Source organism: Aphis gossypii, chromosome 1 (genome assembly GCF_020184175.1).
Source record: "Aphis gossypii isolate Hap1 chromosome 1, ASM2018417v2, whole genome shotgun sequence".
NCBI lineage: Eukaryota > Metazoa > Arthropoda > Insecta > Hemiptera > Aphididae > Aphis > Aphis gossypii.
The window spans coordinates 44,360,226-44,382,149 of NC_065530.1; the positions used below are offsets into that span (position 1 = coordinate 44,360,226).

Consider the following 21,924-nt stretch of genomic DNA (forward strand, 5'->3'; position numbering starts at 1 on the left):
TACGACAGAGCGCGTATCGTGACGAAAAACAAATAAATAATATGATATCAATGATAAAATATGATGCATTTAAAATATATAATATATCATTGCGCGTTTGATTTCCATCGAACAATTGAACAACTTCTTGTTCCAAAAATAACATGACGTGTGCGGTTTATATTAAATTCATACACATAGCAGTAGATATATTATTAGGTTTATCCATATGAAAAGTAGACTAATAAATTATATATATATACAGTTTTCGTATTGTTTATATCGTAAACGCATACCTAGTGACTTAAGCGAAAAAAAAATTCCCATAATTTATTTTCCCAGCCGGCACGCGAATTTCCGTGTATGTACACTTGGAATACCTATCTATGTGGCGTTTTACGACGACAGTGAATAATTCGTTTATCGTTGTAAAAATGGCTATACATATATATATATACATACAGGGTGACTCACCAAGCATGCTCACTTCCATTTTTTTTCTTAAATAATAAATTAATTCAAAATCCATTTGTTTTAGATTTTAAACATAAACAGTTTCTATACATCATATTTTCAAAATATTAAGGTTTTCAGTACTACTTAATGAGTGTGCATAATATATTGTTGATAAAAACTCCTGTTCTTTCAAAAAAGAATTCTTTTTTTTTACGGTAAATGATTTAGCGAATAATTTTCTATAAATTTTAATGTATTTTATTCAAAATTCAAACGAACAGTTTTTTATTTATTAAATTATGTTAATACGTCAACATTTTCAGAAATATTATTCGTTTAACAATTAACAGTAGATAGATGGGTTCTCGTTTAAAAAACAAAAGTTTTTATGATCACAGTACTTTCTTTTACTAGTACAAAAATTTCAATAAATTAAAATAAAAGCTAGGTATATTTAAAAATTCCAAGGATCAGATTTTGAATAATTGCATTATTGAAGATAAAAATGGGTGAACAATGAACATGGTTTGTGAATCACCTTGTAGGTATATTATATATATTTATATACAACTGAATACAATAATATATGGTTTTACTGCACATATTATATTAATGAAGGTAATAGATATCAAACTTTATGAACGAAAATCATTATCTCATAGATATACTGCAAGTACTTGTATACATAGTACATACACAAAAACAGATTTATTTTATGTATTATATAAGTATTACAGTAATATATTGTACGTATATATAGTACATACGTTTACTTATATGTATAATACATATTGTTACTATTATGTCAATACACATATTATATATTGCAACAACATTATATAGATATTTTATAATAGCAAGAAAAACAGTACAAGACTAAAATCAAAGTTTGAGATCATGTATTTTATATTTTATTAAAATAATATCGTACAATTTTATTGACGTAGGAATAACGTGCAGTGTCATCAATCCGTTTTTAAATGACTTGATTAAATAAATTCTACATGCTCCCATAATTAACCACTCTAAAAATATGTTGTCATGTATTATAAATACATTATACAAAATATAATAATACTATAAGCTTGAATTTTTTTTTTTTTTATTATTATTATTATTTAATTGTAGAAAACGTAAATCGCTGAATTCCATTGAAATAAATATAAAATGTCACTGCACCGCTGTTCGGGACACGATCCACTTATCACTCGATAAACATACTCTGGTGCATTTATATCACACTTGGTGGTCGAAATCAGTGGCTTTGTATATATACTTGTGTATGTGTATACTGTATACTGACCTGGGCGTCGGAGTTTAACCTTTTGACTTTTATTCGACGCCTTTTAACGCGGTTGAAAGGCACCGCCATTGACGACATTGATTACGAAATCGAGCGAAATACGTGGTATATGTGTAAAATATTATATACTATCATACTATACAACTATAAGTTACAGTATTCGTTAACCGTACATGATATATGTATACAGTTTAAATATTGAGCCATTATACGTGCGATAAGCTCGGAAGAATAATTAATGATTTAAATAACTGTATAACAATAGCTGAATATTATACACGATGTGCTATTGTGTAAACACTTGAAAAATATTGGTTCACCTTTCGCCCCGTCCTGCTGTTGCGAAGGTGTTTTACCGATCACTCTTACTTCGTGGTATCATCTAGTTCCCATGACGACATTCGCTCAACGAATAAAAGTGTTAAACATCTAATATAATATTATATATATATTTTTTTTATTGAAACGCGAATTAAAAGGCTATTTGTTTGTATAATTACATTACGTATCATCATATTTAATATATTATTATATAAGTACATACCAATAGATAGGTACACTTTCTGCATTTTTTTTTTAAATTCTTTCAAAACAATGCATCGTTACACGTGATTATTATTTTTATTATACTATGTCCTTTTCCATTTCTTTAGAGTTTGATGTGCCTTAAATATTATCTACTGGTTATTCGTGCAGTTACTCTATAAAATCGAATAATTTGTATAACTCATACACATAACAACAACAATAACACTATACTATATTTATATATATGTATAGATACCTATAGATATTTAATTATTTAATAGTCAACTAAAGGGTTATTATAGCTTAAATCTGGATTACCTAATTGTATTTACATTTAATTAATTTGTTCATTCTTTTTTAAAAGTGATTAATTTTTTTAATATTTGAAAATTTAAAATAATCTGTTAATTTCATACAAATCTTTTAAAATGTGTAATTTTTTCCACAATTTTGTCCTCGGTCTTTTGTTAAATGTTGTCGTTTTTTATTTGAACAAATTAAATTCAAACATTTGAAAATATAGTCTTTTAAATGCATTTAAAAATTTCATAAATCAGATTTTGAATAAATGCATTATTGAAGAAAAAAGGTTGTACAATGGAGAATGTTTGACGAATAATATTGTATATTATTTCATATTATACAATATACATATACAATATTATTTATCTCATAACCAGGGTTCGGGACTTAAAATATGCGCTTATATATATGACCCGATAAAATCAAAAATATGCACTAAAAATGAAAAAAAAAGAACACTAAATACTAAAACACTAAAAGTCATTAAAAAAAGATTTATTTCATATAAATATAAAAAAAACATTGTAATTTATTTATAATTATTAATTAATAATAAAAATAATAAAAGTAAAATCTTTACAAAATATAACTAAGTATATGGTTTTCGATTTATAGTGTATTACTACACTCAAAACAAATTTTTGTAATTAATCGTTCAACATTTTAATTGATACATTTTGAAAAATAATATTATAAATCAATCGTTAAAAATTGTTAAATATTATGTAAAATAAAATTTCATATTTGAATTCTCCGTACCATAAAACGTATTTGTAAATCACAATGTTTTACATCACCTATGATGGATGGATATGCAAATGCTATAAGTCCCGAACCCTAACCGACCGTAAAAACTTAAAAACAGTAACTTAGACTTTTATTCGAGGTTCGAATAGCGGCTTCTAGTGGAGACCGCCATTTATCATTGACAGTATAGGTAGAAACCGTTTACTGGCAATATCTATTAATATTATCTTGAAATCAGTACATTTTTAAGAATTATTGAAATATATCAGTATACAAGTTAGAAAGACTAGATAATATTATTGGTTAATACCGATATCGATATGATAGATAACTTACTATTGTCGAAAATAGCCACTTATCACTGATCAGTATTGTCATCCGTCTCTGTGTAATTTTTCAGTTTAACTTAAACTACACATAATAATATACTATGAACTAGTTAGACTAGTTAGTTAGACTTAGGGCCGTTCTTGCAATGTTCGGTTAGTGCCTGATAACGCTAATCGAAAGAATTTTCTCATGTGTTAACCGATAGAATTCTACTGGTTAGTTTTGACCGACACTTAACCGGACATTGTAAGAACGGCTCTTATAATGTTTATTTAATCCTATTAATTTACTATTATTGATGATTCACTAGTCACTTTCGTTTAAATTAAATATGATCGTAATATAATATAATATATAAGTTCATCTTGCGAATATATAATACAAAAACCCCAAATTATGCGTAGAAAAAATATTGAAAAATTTAAAATTTCTTTTGAAAACAATTTCTAGAAAATATCCGTTTATATTACCTACCTATTTTATTTTCTGGACGGGTGCAAGTCATGACTAGACACCATAATTGGTTTGACGAAAAGGGCTAATGAAAGTATCGTGTTAGTGGAAGAGAATGAAGAACACGGCATTATAGCGATAAAATTCAATAGAAAAAAGATAGGTAACATTATAATAATAATAGGTAGATACATTAACATTTTATAAATTGTTATTGATGATTTAGTTAAACTATTATTATGTGTTTATTGACGATAACGACATTGTTTGCACATATTTATGAAAAAAAAGATTTTATCGTTACGCCTGAACCGAACGTTCAATTTTCCATACTGGTCGAAGTATTGGAAAATGACCTAGTTTTTTCTATCTATAACTTTTCAATGGGTGGACACGTTTTACTATCCAGATCTGATTAATACTTAAATATACGTATCGACGCTGGTTTAAGAAATAGTGAGGTTATATACCGAACACGACAAAAACAGTATTCATTATATGGTCATTATGGATTAAAATTTAAAATGTATAGCCGTATAGGAATATCGATATATAGAGTATACAGGAGGTCTCGAAAGCGATGTATGGCCGAAACTTAATAATATTTCACTTCTCATATTTGGTACACAATAATACTATTTTTTTGCCAGTCAGCAATGCAAAATAGTGCAGTGCATGTACGGATATATTAGTTTTCAGTGCTTAAATTTTAAGGTTTCAAGGAGATAGGTAGAGCACTGCAGAGTATAGTTCAGCGGAAAGCTATCAAATGTTGGTCCACGGCTATAACGCGGATTTTTATGCCCTAAAAAGCATCGAAATATGCCATATTATAATATAATACTGACAAAAGGCTGTCAGAAAACAGTGAAAAGGAAAAAATATACGAATGCATAAAAATCTGTGCTTTAGTTACAATACTCCACTTACTTATATTTTTAAATTTCGTTTAGTTTTTTCTTTCTATGAATTTCAATAAATAATTTTTTACCGGTCAAAATTCTTGAAAATATGTTACAAGATCTTACAAAATTAATTCTCATATCTGAAGAAAATCATTCAAAATTTTTAGACACAATTTCATTTTGTATATATTCATTATGGATTCGAAGTTTAAAAAAAATTGCTAACTATATTGTAATTAAAAAAGCATAAAAAATTTTAATTTTTACCTAAGTCTTGAAAATTGAAAACAAAATTCCTCACAAGTAGTTTATATTAGAACTATAAAATCTAAAAAATATATATTAATACCTAGGACAATAATTATTTTTGTAGACATTTTGACTTTTTGAGTTCCAATTTGAACATTTAAACTTTAAATAGGTAGGTAACGAAATGTTGTTTATTTTATTAAATCTATTATCTACTATAATTTTTGATTTATTTTAAAGTATTATTTATGTGTAGGTAGATATTATAAATGTATTTTTACTGTTTTACGGTATTTACAGAATGATTTAATAAATAGTGATGAGCTCTTTTTTGTTGATATAATAATAATTATGGTATACATATATATTAATATATTTTTATACTATTATAATAATTCAATATTAATAGTATAATAAATGCAACATTTTTGAAAAAAAATGTTTAAACAAACTTATGATATTAAAAGTAAAATAAATTACTATACGTAGTATATATTTTACTTATATAACCTACTATATACCAGAGAGATCTGAGATACCCACTTTATACCTACTTTTTTATTTATTGCATTTATTTGATAAATATTCAGATTTGGATTATTAAATAAAAAATGTATTTGTTACATTTAACGAAATATATATTTTTTTAAAAAGCTGAAAACTTAAGAAATGATAAAAATAAAAAATTTAAAATTTAAACAGCAATTTTAGAGAATAATAAATATGATGCTTTATATGATAATCGTTTAAATAATTACACATATTGTTATATAAGTTTATCACTCAGAGAAAAGTGTAGAAGGATTAATGAAAAACGACTGTAAATTTAAAGAAAAAGGGTGATGATTTCGAGCCTATGAAATTTCATTATAAAAATAAATCAATAATGTACAGATTTAATTCAATGAAATCTTAAGTTTTCAATAATAACACATTTATCATTGTTTCAATACATATGTTATTTGTAATAAGAAAATAATACTTTTGAAAAGAAGAAAATCAAATCATTAAATTAAAAATAAGGTACATTAAATGTTCAGCTATTATTATTTTAAAAACATTTTTACTTATAATAAAGACATAACATTTTTAAAACTAAGAAAATCTTATAATTAAGTTAAAACTATTTCATTCTAACTAATTATTCAATGTTAATTATTTTAATAGCTTTTTTACTTAAAACAAAAATATATGGTCTTTAAAAATAAGGAAATTAAATCGTAAAATTAAAAAGTATTGCTTTGTAATCAATGATATTTTTATTATTAAAATGAAGCGCATTTATTTTGTTTTAAAATTTTTATATAATATGTACCTATGTTTTAAACAAAATGAAAAATTCTGAAAAACAACTATAATAAAGTATAAAGATATTAAAAATTTAAAAATCGTTTATTTCACAAGTTCTTACCAAAAAATTAGAAATATATCTAAATTACATAACAAAAATTCATTCAAAGTTTGATTTTTTGTTATGTAATTTAGATATATTTCTATTTTTTAGGTAAGAACTTGTATTAACAATATTATGTATAGGTACTTATAACAAATTTAATAATTTATGAGTATTATTAAATGGTACCTAATTATTAAACTATAAATGAGTAATTTTAAATACTTTTTTTCAGTTTATTTGGCATATTTTCGGATATTTTGTATTTATGGTCAAAATTCTTTTTTTGTGTGTTTTAAAATTTAAATTCACAGTCCTGGCCAGTGGTTATAACAATTAGTATTAATTGTTTTATAAGCATATTAGCGGAAAAATGAATAAAAAATATTTGGACTCTTGTGGCACTTTAAACAGTTGTAATGATAAAAATAAATGAAAACATGCACATAATAATGTTATAAATCTAAATTAAACAAATTTATATGTAAAAAAATATAATTCCTTGAACACTATTACTATACAAAACAATAAGTTTTTCCTATATTTCTCCCTTAACCGTCATCCTATACGTCATATTGTAAATACTATATATTATTATTATGTTTACGACGATTATATTATTGTACACATATACCTACCTACACACGTGTACATGACAACATAATAATATCATAACATGACTTGTACACACTTAAATGTACCTACCTACCTATATTAACAACTATCACATATAATAATAATATTATACCACATACCTATAGTTTATAGCTATTATATTATACCAGAAACTAGATGAGTATAACAGTACAAATCATTTTAAATATTATGTATAGTATTGTATAAATAATATCAACTAAAATTTTAAATCATATTTTTGTCAGAGTCTGAACACTAATAGGTATACCAATACCGTAGTAGAGTACCTGGATATAATACAATATATTTAAGACCTGTACGATAACTGCAGTCTATAACATTGAACATTTTTGACAACTTACTTGATCTTGTTCGGTCATGATTTTCTTTTACGTCTTGTCCGGAAAAAATTCACTCACTTGTATTTATAATATTATAAAAAATATTATATTAATATTTTATATAATATATAATGGTAGTATCAACTAATCGTATAGGTAATGTGAAAACATTATATGTGGGACGATTGATGTGGATGGTCAGCCGTGATATTTCGCTCGTTGTTTGTGATTTTTATAAGTATATAGCTATTATTTAACATGCATAGTTTTTTTCGGATATTTATTTACACAGTTACCACGTCAATGTCTTTTAGCGCCGCACGGGTTAACCATCGTCGTCGTCGCATTACTGCGCTATATATTATTATACAATCTAAACGCCTACCCTCCGTCATCGCAGATCGTTAATGTGTCTGTATAGTATTATTGCGTACATGGAAAAAGAAAGAGAAAAAAAGAGGGGAAAAACGACCGAAAAGTCCCGAAAAGTCCCGTTAAAAATATATTCATGTCTTTTATTATTATCATGATTATTATTGTTATTATTATATTGTTTGTTTCGTTTTCAAATCGCGTGTAAACAACGTCGCGGAAAAACTAAATATAAGGTATATTACGATGATATCACTAACACAACGTTCGTGACTCTTACCTTATTCAACTGCCGTACTCGTTCCAGAAACATAAAAAACAAGCACAAAAAAAACGTCTATACAACACGAATTATTAATAATAAATATTATAAACATTCAGTTATTTATAGTATTTTTGTAATTAATATTATGTCATTTATGTTGATCCTCTCTCAAATATAAAATTACATTAAAAAAAAAATATTGTTTGTAAAAAGTTAAGGGGACGCAACAGTAGCAAAAATACCGTACAAAAACATGTCAATTTTGTTCCAATAATACGGCTTACAGAATGGTTTTAGAGCAAAATACCTTAATTAAAAGTTGTAGAGGAGAGTTATATCGGGTGACGTATAAGACTCGATTTTTGATATTTTAATTTTTTATACCAATTATTCACAAGTAAAAAAGTGAAAAAAACAGAAAACGCAAAACGGTTTTATCGAGTTTGAGAATAAAATATCGAAAATCGAGTCTTATACGTCACCCAATATAACTCTCCTCTACAACTTTTAATTAAGGTATTTTGCTCTAAAACCATTCTGTAAGCCGTATTATTGGAACAAAATTGACATGTTTTACAGTAAAAAAGTTGTAATTACGGCCGTCGTGTGCTGCTATCGTTTCTAGCGGCAGAGTTTGTCACTTCCTAGCTACGACATCCACGCGCGCACGCACGAAGCAGGTCAAAACCGGTTTATTATCGGCGGTCCGCGCGTCGCGTCGCACGTCGCGTCGTTGCATTATTTATTTATATTTAGGTATAATATTATAATATAGTAAATTATTCCATTTTGATCATATTATTGTTTACGGGAAATAAAACGAAATAAAATTATGCTCGATTTATTATGCTGCCCGCGAGTCGTGACCGTATTGACATATCAGCTGCGGCTGTGAAGAAAAACTTATTTTTTAGTTCCAAAAACACGGCTTACTGGATGGTTTTAGAGCAAAATACATTAGTTAAAAGTTGTAGAGGAGAGTTGAATCTGTTAACGTATAAGAATAGATTTTTGATATTTTATTTAATTATACCAATTATTTACAAATCAAAAAAGTGAAGAAAAAAAACGAAAATCACCGTACAAAAACATGTCAATTTTGTTCCAATAATATGGCTTACTGAATGGTTTTAGAGCAAAATACCTTGATTAAAAGTTGTAGAGGAGAGTTATATGGGGTGACGTATAAGACTCGATTTTCGATATTTTAATTTTTTATACCAATTATTCACAAGTAAAAAAGTGAAAAAAAAACCAGAAAACTCAAAACGATTTTATAGATTTTGAAAATGAAATATCAAAAATCGAGTCCACTAATTTTATATAATACCTCAATAACAACTCATTTAAAAACATTTAAACATAATTTTTTTATAATATGTATTATTTATAGTGTTAAAAATATAAGAATTTATAAAAAATTAAAACTTATCTCATAAAATAATTAGTATATTAGATATACCTATATGTATACAATAAGACTACATAAATTAGTAATTACTTAAAAAGTAACAAATAAAATTGTATTATAACTATAATAATAATTATCACCTATACTACACAATTATACAATTAGTAATTTAACAAATGAAATTGAATTTACAAATAAGGTGATTTATTTCAATACAATTTATTATACATACGATTATTTGAATAATTTTATCATTAATAAATAATAACTAATAAGTATCTTTGTTATAAAATAAAATATATATTTTATACAAGAATTTTTAGACAATATATAAGTGAAGAAAAAAGTATGATACACAAAATACATGCATATAGATATAGGTAGGTACTAATTATTCACATCCAAAAAAATAATATAAATGTTATGAATGGTACCTATATGACAAATTACATAATATTTGGTATATAAAATATAGATACGTACTAAGAACCTTTACTAAATTAATTTTTAGTATTTACAGGATTATAACTTAGAGTAATATTTTTTATATCTGATTTTTTTGCTTTCTTATTTAAATAAAATTTCGCTATAAAAATATATAAAAATATTATTATTACGGCAACTAAATATTTGTTTGTGTATATAAATTCATACGTTTTATCTACAATGAGTGAATTTAATAATATATCTTGTTGATCTAATTGATTATTTATTTCGTTAAACGCGTCTTTATTAAATTTAATATTTTTTATTTCATCGTAGTGAATAGGTTTGGGGTAGGGCTGATTTGAAAAGTTGAAAACATTGCAGCATGAATCGTTCAAAAGAGATAAGTCTACTGGAACTGAGGAATATGTTTGATATATCTGTTCCGTTTTCAGTACACCTTTCGATGTATAAGCAATACACCCAGACTTCAAGTATAACTTCCCAGAACTTTTAATTTTAATTTTTTGAGTGATAGACTGTTTATTACAAATTATAGTAATTGTAGTGGGTTTTTCACATACAAAAAACCAATGATTTTTGAAAAATGAGGGATACCACATTTCTGTTTTGATTTCAGAGATATAAGTATCACACTGAGGTGGTTTAGTTACAGAATTTTTTAGTAATTCTGTTACACATGTGGGGTCCGTGTCACTATTATGTACAATCTCATTAAATCCACAAACAAATATTTTCGCTACTAATTTACAGTTATTTAAACCTGTCCAAATAAAATATTTGCTCATTATTTTGTCCATTAACAAATACATAGAAGCTTTAGTCATATGAAGAAATTGACTATGTTCGTTAATTGGGATGTAAATAGGTAATATATAATAAACATTGAAATTTTCTACAAGGCACAGAGGAAATGTTAAAAAAAAAATAAATCTATCGCCTATTGTGTGCATTTCAATGCTTAATATTTTGAAAATTTCTTGAATGTTCTCCTCATCAAATTTAACTGGAATTTTCAAATCATCCGGGAGAATATTCTCTATGTGTTTTATTTCCGATAGTAATTGGTCGGGTGTTATTATAAATGCATCTACTATATTATTTCGTACGTTAGAAATTACTCTTTGTAAATTACTTACAAGTATGTCCAATTCAAATATAGTGTTTTCTAGTATAGATATCGAGCTCAAAACATTAATTTTTCTGTTTTCGTTAGCGATCGCAATAATCATTTCGTTCAGTTTATTTTCTCCTTGTCTCATGTTTGCATCAAATAATTTCTTATTTTCATTAAATGATGTAACAGAATCATTAAAATTAACTATTGTGGTTTTTAATATAGATATCTGATCATGAACAATACGCATAACGTCTTTCTGATTGTTTTCCAATTTATTGATTTCACTATCATATCTTCGTACATCGTCAGCATCAGCTACTCCATACATCCATTTAAATACCGTACCTCCTAACTCAAAAGATCGCCTAACCTTTTTGTTATGTCTACCCATTTGTACAATTAAACCTATCTCGTTTTCCAATTTATTCGCGTGTTTTCTTAATTGATACAAAGTTGGAGATATTTCCTTGTACTCAATTTGTTCAATTGTTTTTAACATTTTCCTAATATTTCTAAGACTGCTATTTAAAAAAATTAAATCCATATATGTATTTATTGTCCAACTACTTCCGCAAGCTCTACCATTACCTATGAGTTCGTACTGCAAACCCGGGCTATCGCTGGTCGATGTCAATTCAAACAAGTCTTCTTCATTATTACCAAACGTAGTCGAAATTTGTATGATAAATAACAACAACATTATTTGATAAACGATCTTCTCAACGTCCATTTTAACTTTTTTTTCTTCGTATCTTTAGTGTCGTCCAATATAATTATACTTAGCGTACTACGTATAACCACTACGAGTATGTATCTACAACAATAAGATTAAGTAAATTTAAATCTTGTGCTATTAGTATGAACAAATAATGATAATAAAATATTCACCAATTTGTATTTTTTTGTTTAACTTGTAAAATATAAACTTTATTTAAAAAAAACACAAAAATATATTGAAAACTAAAGGGACCAACACCTTTCGTTAGGTGTAACAATTAATATTGAAATACGTCTTATCAAAAACAAATAAAAAATTGAATAAAAAATAATAAACTTAGTAAATAAAAACAATATTTTTACCTGTTTCAATGTTTGAATTTCACTTGACAAATATCAAATGTCGAACACATAATAATCTTTCACTCGAAGTATTGAATGGCGTTATGTGTTGATAAAAAAAAAAAATTCAAAAACTATTAAAAAAAAACACAGAAATTTAAAGATAGTCGAAACACTGTGTATAACGTACAACAAAATCGTTTCTTCAATATGGAAGTCTTGCATTCGATGATGGTGTACTCTGAATAAGTACTGGTTAGTAAAATGTATTCGATAACGGTATAATATATTGTAATGATATATATATATTATATATATCATATTTAATTATATATAATATATTTTATCGATCGACATTTAAATTTAAAGATCATATACATCATAATTATACATATTATTTAGACAACATTTAAAATTAAAATAAGATGTCAAATTACATTCATTACAGTAGAATCTACTGTAATGATATTATGATTTATTGAGTAGATTATTATCTATAATTCACATCAATTTATATATAATAACTTTAATTAATATTTTTTAAAGGTTACTTTAAATTATGTATAACCTTTAAAATTAAGACAATAAATGTTACATTACTTACATTATAGATTACAATTAAAATTACAATTAGATACAATTTAAATACTTATATGTGGACATTCGAACAAATAGTTTAAAAATTATTATAGCATGATATTTTAATATTTTATCTTTATCGTAAAGATATTATAAGTAATTATAATAATTACCTAATTATTGTCGTACAATCAAATTAATGCGTTTGATAATAACCAAAGGACAATATTAGTGAGTAGGTATGACAAATGCAATTCTAGCTGTCAGATATTTTCATCAAATAATAATATATTTGCTATATAATATTACTTGTATAGAAGTAGTTGAAAGTTAGTGGTGTGCGTGTGTTTTTTTCCTTTAAAAAAAATTGTTGTTTCTTTATTGTATGAAAATGGCTTTGCAAAATATTTTTTTATTATCAAATCGCTCAACACTAAACTTAAAAGAAGCCATTAAATTACTTAAAAAACCAAATTTAAACAATGATGACGTAGTGCAGTGTTATAACTTAGAAGCAAAACCAGGTTTGTGGTATATGTGTGCATACAATCAAAGATCTAAAGACGGTATTGAATGGCAATCAACAGGTACTCGTTCATTGCCTAATGAAAAAAATCCCACCGTACTGGCCGAATACTTTTCATTCGAAAAATTGAATAAAAGTGTATTTAGACTAACGAATACAAACGATATTGTCTTGGTTAACTATTCAGATTTGAACTCTACAGTTGAGAAAACAAAAAGAACACATACTTCTAAAAAAAAATCTATCAAAAATATTATGAAAAGCCGTTTCAAACTAATAAAAAAAAATAATAATTCTGTTTCTAATGAAGTAATTAAACATGAATCCACAGAAAAATATGTCAGGTAAGTACATCAAACATTATGAATTGTTTTTCTTATAATTGTTTTATGCTTAAATTGATATTTTTTTTCAAGCAACAATTTTGGACAATATTTAGGAGATGATGGTTCCCTTCCAGGAGGTTCCACCTTTGTGCAGTCTACAGCCCAAATAGTAAAATCTGCTCCGAGTGCTCCGACTTTATCGCAATTCAAGTAAGTATAGGTACCTATAATCTATACGTCTCTCCGAGTTTACGCACCTCTAGTATCAACACTGTGCCATCGGATATATACATGTAACGGTCGAATTTAAAGTTTTTTAAGTACAATCATAAGTATTAATCAATAATAATATATAAATACTATAGTATTAAATTGTTTACTTTGTTTTAATAATTTTAAAATTATATTCGATAGTGATGGTGCCGTTAGTAATGCATTATCCAATGAAGATAGTCTGATTCAACAATCGTAAGTTTTTATTTTGTGTTTTTTTTTATATAGCACAATAGTTATTAGTATATTATATACAAGTACGTTCACAAGTACAAATGATTAAATTACAGATTATTTTTTTTAATATGTTTATAAATAGTGTTTACCCTAATATTGAAACTATTATTATGCATGATGAAAATAATTTAGAAATAAGTGGTATCAATGCAATTAATGAAGTCAGTTCTTACGAGGTTGTTAAAGAAAATCTTAGCGCAGAGTAAGTCTTACATTTCCATGTAAAAGTAATATATAATAATTAATAATAATTTTATTTTTGACATCCAGGAATACGTTAAAAAAATATACTGGTAGGCGTATCGTTGATATGATGTTTATATTCAAACAAATAAAAAAAAGTCGACACATAGGTGGTTTCGGTTGTACTTTTTTGGATATGCAATTTGTATCCGAAAAGCAGAGTGGTTTTAGGTCTTCGTTCAAGTTTGCATGCGAAATGTGTAACTGTGAATTAATCATTTATTCAGAAGAAAAGGTGCCTTCTTCATACATTCCAATAAATGAAGCAATTGTTAGTGGTACAATTGCAGCTGGTATTGGGTATTCACAGTTGTCAGAATTAACAGCATCATTAGATGTTCCTTGTATGTCAAACACCACATATAACGTAGTTCTTTCTAAAATGGGTGATACAATACACGATGCTGCATTACAAGAGATGAAACTAGCAGGGGAGGAGGAAAGAAAGTTTGCTATTGAAACTGGTTGTTTTGATGATGATGGTGTACCAATGTGTACTGTGATCGCTGACGGACAATGGTCAAAACGATCTTATAAGACCAAATATGACGCATTGTCTGGAGTTGTAAGTGAACGAAAACATAAAAAAAATCAAAATATTTTTATATAATATAATAATATGTTTGTTTTCAGGCTACAATAATAGGTTACAAATCAAAAAAAATTTTGTTTATTGGTATACGTAATCGCTATTGCGTAGTATGTCAAAGAGCTGCTAATAAAAAAACAACTGTACCTGACCATACGTGTTTTTTAAATTGGACTAAAGGAGCAACTAGTATGGAAGCTGATGCAATAGCTGAAGGATTCAAACGAAGTGTAGAAATGCATGGTCTTAAATTCAATAAATTAATCGGTAAATACGTATTTAATTGGGCATTAAATAAACTGTACAATATAAACTTTACTTTATAAAAAATTAAGATAGTTATAAGATAATATAAATATTTATTTCGTTTTAGGTGATGGAGATTCTAGTGTCACTAGACGATTACGTGAATTAATGCCATATGGACCTAATCTATTAGTTGAAAAAATTGAATGCCGCAATCATCTATTGCGTAATTACGGAACTAAATTAGCTGCAATGATTAAAAATACTAATTATCCTATAACATTGAGAAATCACATAAAAAACAATCAATTACGATTTAGATTTGCTATTACTAAAGCAATTGAGTATCGTAATAAATTGGAAAATCAAACAAAAGCTCAAAAAATATTTGGTTTGTTATTTTAATTTAATGTGTTCTAATTACATCAAACTGATTTTTTTTTTTAATATTTAATATTTATTTAAATTGTACTAGGTTTAAGAAGAGATATAACGAATAGCTTTTTACATATTCTTGGCGATCATAAGCAATGTGAAAAATACTTTTGTAATGGTTCAAAATTGAATGAAATTAATTATTTTTCATTAGCAAACAAATCGGGTCTTCTACAAGAATTTAGTCAAATTGTTAGTCGTTTAGCTAACAATGCAGACAGCTTATTAATGAACGTAGATAATAATATCTGCGAACAATTTAACAGTGTAATAAATAAACATCTATCTGGAAAACGGATTAATTTTTCACAAAGGCAGTCCTACAATATACGAGTAGAAGCTGCTGTATTGTCACATAATACTGCAGGGAAATATATACGTAGTATTCATAAGAGTATTGTGAATGATATCAGTCCTGGTAAATATTGAAATGTATGATGTATGATGTGCAATATTATGATAAAAATTGAAAATTTTATCTTCTAGGTAATATAGGTAAAAAGTTTTTAGAGTCAAAAACGAACAAGATGCAAAATACACGTAAACGAAAACTATTTCAAGAACATAGACCTAAAAATGTAGCAAGTTCTGGTCCAGACCAAAATTATGGACTAGTAGAGACTTTAATTGACGATATAACACCGAAGAAGAAATTAATAAAAGAAAAAAAACTTTTTTAGATACACTTAATTTAACTCCGTCCAATAGATTGGCATTAGAATTTGAAACGAGAATTCAATCAAATTCTCAAAGGTGGCATAAAGAAAGACGTAATCGCTTAACAGCATCAAACTTTGGACGCATATGCAAAATGAGAACATCAACATCTTGTAAAAATACTGTTTATGATCTATTGTATAGAACTTTCACATCAAAAGCCACAGAGTATGGAAAATTAATGGAATCGGTAGCCATTAAAGAAGCAGAAAAAAAAATTGGACAAACAATAAATACATGTGGACTTTTCATTGATGTCAACCAACCATTTTTAGCTGCTTCTCCTGGTAATACATATTTATACATTTATTACCTATATTATAAATAAACTGTAAATTAGGAAATGCATAAAATAAATACCTAATTTTATAATTACAGTAGTAAAACGCTGATTTTAAAGTAAAGGTATTTTTTTATATATATAGATGGGATAATAGGTGAAGATAGTTTAGTGGAATAAAATGTCCGTTTTTAGCAAAAGATTGTGACAACTATGTAGAAGCCTTAAATGAAAAAAAGGTATAACACATAATAAATTTGTATATTATAATATTTGCAATAATATTTATTTAAAAACATAAGTTTAATAACTACCTACTTTATAATTTTAGCTACCCAATTGTACGTTAGTTCATGGCGAATTGCGTTTAAAAACTAGTAGTAATTATTACTACCAGGTGCAAGGACAAATGCATATATGTCAAAAAAAAAATGTTATTTTGTTACTTACACCAATAAATGGTTAAATATCGAGTGCATAACCTACGATGAAGAATTTTGGCAGAAACAAATGGAGACTAAGTTAGAAAAGTTAGTGCATACAAAAGGACATATGAAAATGTCATATAGGTATCTAGTTGTATATTTAATGAGTTTTAATTTTTTTCAGTTTTTACATGAATTGCATATTACCAGAAATCATAAATCCACAGTATGGTAAACGCCTATTGGTAGACGATATAAAAGACCCAAAAGAAGACAGAAAATAATCAATATAATACAATATACATCTACGTCAATACTCCTTTTATTATTATTTATAATAATTATATTTATGTATTAGGTATATAGATATTACAATGAGTATACTTACGGTTATTGGGCTATATTAGTATATCTCATTGGTATCTTATATGGATCACTCTAATAATAAATTTATGAATATAATACCTACATACAAGTATAGGTATAATAAAGTATAAACTATTGTTTTTTGTTTCAACTATTTAGATTTTGTTTGATGAAAAATCATAAAATTGCTGTATGAATTTATGTTTAGTAGTATATAATCTACAAAAAATCATAATTTTTCACTTATCAATATATAAATATATAATAGGTACATTATAAATAGATAATAGATATAGGTACTTTAAATTTTATTTTATTTAACATTTTGTTGTGTAAGAGATTGCATGCTCTATATAATGGTATATAAAAATATTTAAGTAAATAGGACTTAGATAAAAACAATTAACAATTATTGTGATTTTTGCTCTAGGAACATGTTAGTAGGTAAAAATGTATGTTATTTTATTATTATTCATTCACACTGAATCATTATTAATCCCAAATTTGGAAAAAGGTTGTTGAAATCAGATACATTAGAACCAATTTTATTAGAAAAAAATAATTCAAGATGCGTGGAATAAAAAAACGAAAAAGAAATATTTGTTTTTACTATTTTGTATAATTATATAAATATTTATAGATTATAAAATGAAAAAATTATGTATTTTTAAGTGTATTTAAGTAGGTACATGTTATTGTGCTCAATATTCTATTTTTCTTTGAATTACCAAAAAAATATGTAAGTAGTTAGCATTTCCACGTACAAAAGTGTTATATGTATAAAATGTACGCAATACATTTAAATACTACAAAACTAATATTTAGATATTTAGGTAATATTGGTTTAGGTTATTGTTATAAATTAGTTATTATTTACTGTATATAAATATTTCATGAAGTAAATATCTTATCATGTATTATAAATACAAATCGCGTCGGAAACCGAGGGTATTAAAAATATTACAGTTGAATTTACCCATTTACGTGTATATTTACGCGCGATCCGTCATAGACAAGGGTTCAAATAATAATAAACATCGCTCCCGAATAAACACAATCGTCGGCCGGCCGCCGACTACTAGTAGTGGGCGTGGTTAAAACGTCGCGTGCTTGCGGATCGCGAAAACACCTAACAGCGCGTTCTCTCGGACGTTGTATGCGTTTCACTTTTACTGTTGCGTCCTCTTAAGAGGACGATACACATAAATCGAAACGTATACAACGGCCGAGAGAACGCGCTGTTAGGCGTTTTCGCGATCTGCAAGCCGCACGCGACGTTTAAACCACGCCTACTACTTATAGTCAGCGGTCGGCCGACGATTATGTTTATTCGGGAGCGATGTTTATTGTTATCTGAACCTTCGACTATGACCGATCGCGTAGATATATACGTAAACTCATCATCAATTCTTTTAGGCACTAATACATCTGATTTAAACAAACTTTTTCCAAATTTAAGATCAATAATTTCTAGAAAAAGACAATCTAAATAAAACATAAAAATATGATATTATAAACAGTTAAGACATGATAATATATTGTATAACAAACCGGTAAGGTAGTCTGTTTCGTTATAGATGACATTTTTGTAGGATAGTTGTGTAGCTCTTATATAGTTATATGTATATATCACTATAATGTATATGTATATACTATATATATATATATATATAATATATATATATGTATTACAATTGGAATCATTTTAAAACCTTATAAGATATCAATAATTAAACAAATACATGTATCTAATTATATAATTTTATTTTATGATTTATAATAATAATTAGCCGTTGGTTATAATATTTAGATTCTAAAATCTAAATACTTATTTTTTTTTCGCAGTAATTATGTGTGGTGAATCTTTAATATCATTATTTTTTTACTACTAATTTCTTCAAAATTTTTAATCACTTGAGGTTCCATAGACTTACCATACTCAATGGCTTTAGTAGAAAATTGATGATAGAGTAAATTATAAACAAGTTTTTTTATGTTGCCGGTGGTCTAGGTTAACATATGATACCAAAATTTGATGCTGTGAGACGGTATCTCTCTCAGTGTGCCACCTAGGAGAATTGTGTTATTCACTTGTTGCTTCATCTAGTAATATTCTTCCATTATCATGAAGAACAAGGGAACTTAAAAATAACAATATTTATAATTCAATATACTTCAGAAAATGTATCCATGAGAGATCCAGCTAAACAATAACAGCAGTCTGCACCAAAGAAATTAAAGTTTATCCATAAATCCATTTTTGGACCACCCCTGCCATCTAGGTCACAATGGATTTTAATAGTAAATATTGATTGATTCTTGCACATTTTTAAACTTATGAAGAAATGAAGAAAATCAAAGAAAATAAATTTTATCCAAAAATCCATTTTTGGGCCAACCCTGCCATATAAGTGACAATGATTTTTCAGGATTTATTGGTTGATTCTTGCCCATTTTTCTTTTTCATAAAAAAAGTCAAAGAAAATTAAATTTTATCGATAAAACTACAAATACTAACACATTAACTACTAACACACTTTTAGTACAAATACTAAAAGGGATAACTAAATATTCTTGATAATATATATTGCGGGATAACTAAATATTCGTGATAATATATATTGCGGGATAATATACATTGCGGGATAACTTAATATTCGTGATAATATATATTGCGGGATAACTAAATATTCGTGATAATATATATTGCGGGATAACTAAATATTCGGGATAATATATATTGCGGGATAACTAAATATTCGTGATAATATATATTGCGGGATAACTAAATATTCGTGATAATATATATTGCGGGATAACTAAATATTCGTGATAATATATATTGCGGGATAACTTAATATTCGTGATAATATATATTGCGGGATAACTAAATATGCCCAAAAATGGATTTATGAATAAAATTTAATTTTCTTTGATTTTTTTTCATAAAATCTGAAAAATGGGCAAGAATCAATCAATAAATCATGAAAAAACCATAATCACCTATATGGCAGGGGCGGCCCAAAAATGGATTTATGGATACAATTTATTTTTCTTTGATTTTCTTCATGTAAATTTAAAAATGGGAATGAATCAATCAATAAATCCTGAAAAAACCATAATCACCTATATGGCAGGGGCGGCCCAAAAATGGATTTATGGATACAATTTATTTTTCTTTGATTTTCTTCATGTAAATTTAAAAATGGGCAAGAATCAATCAATAAATCCTAAAAAAACCATAATCACCTATATGGCAGGGGCGGCCCAAAAATGGATTTATGAATAAAATTTAATTTTCTTTGACTTTTTCATGAAAATATAAAAATGGGCACGCAACAATTAATATTTACTAAAAAAACCTTAATCACCTTTTTGGCAGGGGCTATATTGCGGGATAACTAAATATTCGTGATAATACTTATTGCGGGATAACTAAATATTCGGGATAATATATATTGCGGGATAACTAAATATTCGTGATAATATATATTGCGGGATAACTAAATATTCGTGATAATATATATTGCGGGATAACTAAATATTCGTGATAATATATATTGCGGGATAACTTAATATTCGTGATAATATATATTGCGGGATAAATAATATGCCCAAAAATGGATTTATGAATAAAATTTAATTTTCTTTTACTTTTTCATGAAAATAGAAAAATGGGCACGCAACAATCAATATTTACTAAAAAAACCTTAATCACCTTTTTGGCAGGGGCTATATTGCGGGATAACTAAATATTCGTGATAATACTTATTGCGGGATAACCAAATATTCTTGATAATATATATTGCGGGATAATATACATTGCGGGATAACTTAATATTCGTGATAATATATATTGCGGGATAACTAAATATTCGTGATAATATATATTGCGGGATAACTAAATATTCGGGATAATATATATTGCGGGATAACTAAATATTCGGGATAATATATATTGCGGGATAACTAAATATTCGTGATAATATATATTGCGGGATAACTAAATATTCGTGATAATATATATTGCGGGATAACTTAATATTCGTGATAATATATATTGCGGGATAACTAAATATGCCCAAAAATGGATTTATGAATAAAATTTAATTTTCTTTGATTTTTTTTCATATATTCTGAAAAATGGGCAAGAATCAATCAATAAATCCTAAAAAAACCATAATCACCTATATGGCAGGGGCGGCCCAAAAATGGATTTATGAATAAAATTTAATTTTCTTTGATTTTTTTTCATAAAATCTGAAAAATGGGCAAGAATCAATCAATAAATCCTGAAAAAACCATAATCACCTATATGGCAGGGGCGGCCCAAAAGTGGATTTATGGATAAAATATATTTTTCTTTGATTTTCTTCATGTAAATT

At 26.5% G+C, this 21,924-nt stretch overlaps 1 protein-coding gene and 1 pseudogene across 1 annotated transcript; one reads left to right on the forward strand and one right to left on the reverse strand.

The window, feature by feature from the left end:
* Window positions 1-10,277: 10,277 nt before the first annotated feature.
* Window positions 10,278-12,138, reverse strand: LOC114127702 (uncharacterized; annotated as a pseudogene).
* An 889-nt stretch (window positions 12,139-13,027) lies between these two features.
* On the forward strand, window positions 13,028-18,722 carry LOC126549142 (uncharacterized). Its single transcript, XM_050197697.1, is given in 13 exon segments — window positions 13,028-13,746; window positions 13,819-13,938; window positions 14,143-14,196; window positions 14,321-14,440; window positions 14,509-15,046; window positions 15,115-15,337; window positions 15,444-15,707; window positions 15,792-16,169; window positions 16,238-16,395; window positions 16,398-16,755; window positions 16,894-16,987; window positions 17,080-17,278; window positions 17,358-18,722. Coding segments are annotated over 11 exon segments (2,733 nt in total). The 5' UTR covers window positions 13,028-13,261; the 3' UTR covers window positions 16,929-16,987; window positions 17,080-17,278; window positions 17,358-18,722.
* The last annotated feature ends 3,202 nt before the right edge of the window (window positions 18,723-21,924 follow it).